We start from the raw sequence: 5,547 nt of genomic DNA on the forward strand, positions 1-5,547 counted from the left end.
TTTTCTTTCAATTCAATAACAATGTTTTTTTTTTTTTCTTTCTTCTACTCTGGAGACAGCTGATTGAATCAAAGGTCACCTATCTGTTTACAATACACTTTTCAAAGTAAATGAATTGTATTTTGTTTTGTTTTGCTTTTTTTTTTTTAAATATTTACGAGATAAATTAATGACTTTTAAGATCAATTAGATACATTTAAATAAAAGTTCCCTCTAAATGTTTTCAGTTGACTTCAGATTAGTTGAGGCAGTTTCAGTGCTGGCAACATGGAATCTACACAGTTTACCCAGAAATTGGCGCATGTCGTATGATACTGGCGACCACTGTATGTCAGTTTTGCAGCTCGTTCATTGTCATTTGAAATGCGATCGAAAACATCGACATTTAGAAGACATACACCACAAGCTTTCAGCTGAGAAGCTGTGTCATCAGTTTTAAGGACAGCTGAAGTATAATTAAAGGAACTCACTTCCGACTGAAAAGAAAAATGAAAATAAATGAAGATCTTCATTTCAGATTAAATGGTAAACATTAAATGTTTTAATTAAAAAAGTTTTTTGGAAGCTATATTCTTTTACAAGTTTCAGCCTGAAGGCTGTGGCCATGCTGGAGTACCATCAGTGTTATCACCTTTTCATTGGCCATTCTTGTTACCCTCTTTTGAGTTTCTTATCATGACATAGGTTAATCTGGGACCTTGGACACCAGGAGGTCAAGTTGTTTCTTGAAAACATCTACACTTACTCCTTGTAAACCACTCACATGTTCTGGCAAGGTATTAAATACCCGTGGGCCCTTTAATCCCAAGCTATAGCAATACATGGTTCTCACTCTAGACAGGTTAGCTGGGACCTTTGGAACAGTGCAGTGATGTCCAGTTCAAGGGCTGGTAGAGTTTTTGATACCAAACTTAACCCTTTTGTTATTTTCTGTTGAAACATTGCCTTTGTTTCAATTAGTTTTTAAAATAATGAAAAGTTTCAGTAATATAGCTTCATTAAGATGGAATTTCAAGGTTTAAAATTTTGATGGCAAGTTTGAAGTTAGATCACTTTAAAACAGGACGTTTGTATTGTAGGTTTGGACTGGTCTAAGACAGATTGGTATCAATCCTTTTAAATATAACTATCAATGATTACACTTCAAAAATTAACAGGTTAACGTAGAGTAATTAAGATACAGATTGAGGTCATTTGTAATATATACATATTGAAAATTAAAGGCTAAATATATCTTACCAATAAAGAACTGGCACTGAGAAAAGCTGCCAAATTGTTCCAGGCCAGGTCAATGTCTTTTAGTAATGTCTCAAGGCGTTCATTTGTTAGCACTAAAAGTAGAATAGAAAAAAATTCAGAAACATTGCAAAAGATAAAGAATTCTTTGAAATGTAACAAAACAAACAAATAAATAAATCATCATTATCATCATTATCATTATCATTATCATTATCATTATCATTATCATCATCATCATCATCTGCTGCTGATGTCCTTTTTTCATGTTGGCATGTGTTGGTTGAGTCATTACCACTCTCTTGAATAAATTGGAGGACTGCATCTTCCTCAAAAGTTTCATTTTCACTTGGTTTCTACAGATGGATATCCTTTCTAACATCACTACCTTTACAGAGTGTAACAAGTGTCTTTTATCATGGCACCAACATGAGAAAGGTTGTCATGTCTTTCAACTATAAATTTTATAAAATATAATGGTTGTGCTTTACTGAGGCCCCAGCTGTGGAGAAGATAGTTATGATCTTCGCAGGACTGCTGACTGTTATTTTAAGTATTTAGTTTTATTAGAACATCATAGAAATGACTTACCTTAAAGCAAGAACTGCTGTTGGCTTACTATAGACTAGTTAGGTAATACCAACAAAAAAAAAAAACTAACAGATTTTACTTAATATAAAAGAACAAAAATATTTTTGCCTTTTTTAAAATTTAATTTTAAGTGATGATAATTCCAATTCTCTTTTTTAACCCTATAATGTTTAGACCGGTCAAAACCGGTCGAAAATTATTCCCCTTTATTTGTTTGAACCGGCCAAATCTGGCTGTATCTGTATCCTCTCCGAAATTGCTAAAAAAGAATACAAATCACATTACTGAATTCTTGTAGCTTTGAGATAATGTGAGATAAAGCCTTTCCCGCCTTTATTCAAGTAAAAATACAGTGAAATTTTTGAGACTTCTTGGTTCTTGCGATGTTTGAAGAGAAGTGTATATCTTAGTTTTAAGCAATATGATGTCGACAAATAGCGATTCTGACTTCGAAGGTTTTACTCTTGACGATGTACAAAATATAAACGAAAACACAATGATTTGTCTTCGGACGAATCATATTGACATTTATGAATCTTCGTTGGACAAGGAAGATTTTGACAATGAAAGTAATGAAAATGATATTGCAAACATTTTTGGCAATGTGGTTGAAGATTATTACATCAACCACAACTCCCGACTTCACAGAAAAGACTAGTTCACAATACAGTCTACCTCTCCATTGGACTATTTATTTTTATTTTTACTAAAAAGTTCTTTTCAAATTGTTGCAGAGGAACAAATATGCTCAACACATTACTTCTATTCATAGAAGACCTGATCCACTATGGCAGCCAACTGATAATATGGAAATGCAAGATTTTTTACTATAAACATTAGGTTTGATATCAAGCAGCTTCCTGATTGGCATTAAGAAAGGCATCTAGCTATAAAAACCATCCAACCCATGCCAGCATGGAGAGCAGACATTAAATGATGATGATGGTCTCTTTTATTCTCTTAAATATAAGAACATATATGGAAGATTAAAATAAGAAAAAAATATGGAAGAGAATTTACCTGACATTCTCATTGTAACTGTTATTTTACAGACAACTCGATAAATTTCAATAATAGCTGAAAATAACAATGAAAATATGTCAAGCTCATTGATGAACCAGGAGAAATATTTATTACATATCTGTTAATATAAAGCATAAGAGTGATCTTTACTTAATCTTTTATGTGTTTCAATTATTGGACTGCAGCTCAAAAGATATTAATTGAACAAATGGGCATCAGTACTTATTTTTTTAAAAGTCTGGTACTTATTCTGTCAGTCTTTTTTGCTAAACTACTATGACACAGGGATGTAAACAAACAAACACTGGTTGTCAAGCAGTGGTGGGGGACAAACTCAAATACACAAATGACAGGCTTTTTTTCAGTTTCCATCTACCAAATTCACTTACAACGCTTTGGTCAGCTTTAGGATATAGCAGAAGACACTTGCCCACAGTATCACACAGTGGGACTGAACCCAAAACCAAGTGATTGGGAAGTAAACTTCTTGCTACACAGCTGCACTTGCACCTACAATGATAATTATGTTAAATATGTCTTCTTTGAACACTGAAAAGATGGATTAGAAATAATTGTTATAAGTAGGAATAATTTTTATTAATTTCTTATTTTAAATTAAACAGAATCAACTCTTTTTATTCTTGTATTTGTTTCAGTCATTTGACTGTGGCCATGCTGGAGCACCACCTTTAGTCGAGCAAATCGTCCCCAGGACTTATTCTTTGTAAGCTTAGTACTTATTCTATCGGTCTCTCTTGCCGAACCGCTAAGTTACGGGGGACGTAAACACACCAGCATCGGTTATCAAGCGATGTTGAGGGGACAAACACAGACACACAAACATATACATACATACATATATACGACGGGCTTCTTTCAGTTTCCATCTACCAAATCCACTCACAAAGCTTTGGTCGGCCTGAGGCTATAGTAGAAGACACTTGCCCAAGGTGCCACGCAAATTGTTTCAATTTCCATTTTTGTTTTTTTGCACAAGGCCAACAATGCTAGGGAAAAAGGAGTCAGATACATCGATTCAAGTACTTGGCCGATATTTATCAACCATGAAGAGACAAAAGGGCAAAGTTGATCTTGGTGGGATTTTAAGCTCAGCATGTAACATCAACAAGATTCAATGGCAGTTTTTTTGTTTTTTTTTAGTAAGTTATTTACAAGAAAAAGAAGTGACCACACCGTTTCTAGGGCCACCTCTCAAACAGACAGGGTTGATGTGGGTGACAATGAAAAAGAAAAAAAAGTCTGAACATCTGCAGGTTAAAAAAAAACAGCTACCCTAATATGGAGGAAATTGGAGGTGATCTGGTACAAGTGCTTGAAACAGTAAATCTTTCTCAATGTTTGTAAGGATGAATTAATGTTGTTAAACCGAGCTGTATATCAAAAGGCTTTGGTTACTTGTTGCATTTTCAGATCAACTTTATATTATGGCTGAGTGGACAGAAGTAAGATTCACATCTATTTGTCAAAACAATTACTCCAAGATAATGGCCATACAAGCATGAAAATGGTTTTAAAATTTTAACCCTTTTTTTGTACCATATTTCTATTGAATTATGCTATCTTGTTTCAGTGAATTTTGAAAATAATGAAGAATTCAGTAAAATAATTTTGTCATTATTAAACTGATGTTTGGAATACAAAATTAACATGAGCTTCTGATAGGTTTTTAATTTAATTTAGATCACATTAAAATAGGAAGTGAATATCAGAGAATCTAGGGCTGTCTTTGTAGGTGTCAAAATGGTTCAATTCAGTGTTTTTCAAACTTTTTTGTTGCGACCCTTTTTATTTATTTCACAACCCACTGAAGAGTCAGGATCCACAGTTTGAAAAATGCTGGTTTATATTCTGCACTTTGCACCCACTTGCATTTTTTCTTTCCTTCTTTTTCATCACAACCCATTTTATTTATCTTGCGACCCAGTTTGAAAAACTCTGTTGTAACCCTTTAACAGTAATTACTCTTTCAAATTTAACCTTTTAGCATTTAAACCAGCCTTATCTGACCCAAATATTCTACTTGTTTCATGTTCAAACTAGTCAGACCCAGCCTCTTACACCCACCCAAGGATATCATTCTAAAAAAACTACTATCACATCATTGAAGTCTTGAAGCTGTGAGACAATCTATGGTTAATTCAAAACAGTGTGAATAAATAAGCATTATATTTGGCAGAATAATGTGAATGCTAAAGGGTTAATGTTTATTTATTTACCTTGTTTTAAATTAGTAATGCATTATCTTATAGGCTTGACTTTCCGATGGTTGTTTAGTTTTTGAACAACGTTGTAGGGTAGGTGTGAAAGGCCAGATCTGGCCAGTTTGAACATAAAACAGGTAGAATTTTTAGGGGAATATGGCCAATTTAAATGCTAAAGGATTAAACAGGTTAACATTTAAAGCAACTGGATGTCAACTAGATGAACCATTTCACCTGTCATTGTACACATGGAAAACTGAAGTAAAAACTTTAAAAGCCAATATCTAACACTCAAAAATATGGGGGAAAAAAATGGATTTAAATTAAAAATACACAAAAAAAAAGCTAAGAGTTTTCAAGAGTTACCATGAAAGTTTGAAGAGTAAAGGGTTGCTGTGAGAAATTATAACTCACCCATAATGTAGTCAGCTCCTTGGCATGACTTAATTACTTCATTGCACACACACGATGTACT

The 5,547-nt window shown here is 33.5% G+C and overlaps 1 protein-coding gene across 1 annotated transcript in view; it reads right to left on the bottom strand.

Moving 5' to 3' along the window:
* Positions 1–11: 11 nt before the first annotated feature.
* LOC106867811 (synergin gamma) overlaps positions 12–5,547 on the bottom strand; it is a 269,410-nt gene continuing 263,874 nt past the window's right edge. Inside the window, exons 19-22 of the mRNA XM_052973491.1 lie at positions 5,487–5,543; positions 2,848–2,904; positions 1,240–1,331; positions 12–476 (exon numbers count right to left, since the gene is read on the bottom strand). Of these exons, the coding sequence (XP_052829451.1) occupies positions 234–476; positions 1,240–1,331; positions 2,848–2,904; positions 5,487–5,543 (449 nt within the window). The 3' untranslated portion in view covers positions 12–233. The remainder of the gene's footprint in view (positions 477–1,239; positions 1,332–2,847; positions 2,905–5,486; positions 5,544–5,547) is intronic.

This window comes from Octopus bimaculoides, chromosome 16 (assembly GCF_001194135.2).
Source record: "Octopus bimaculoides isolate UCB-OBI-ISO-001 chromosome 16, ASM119413v2, whole genome shotgun sequence".
Classification (NCBI taxonomy): domain Eukaryota; kingdom Metazoa; phylum Mollusca; class Cephalopoda; order Octopoda; family Octopodidae; genus Octopus; species Octopus bimaculoides.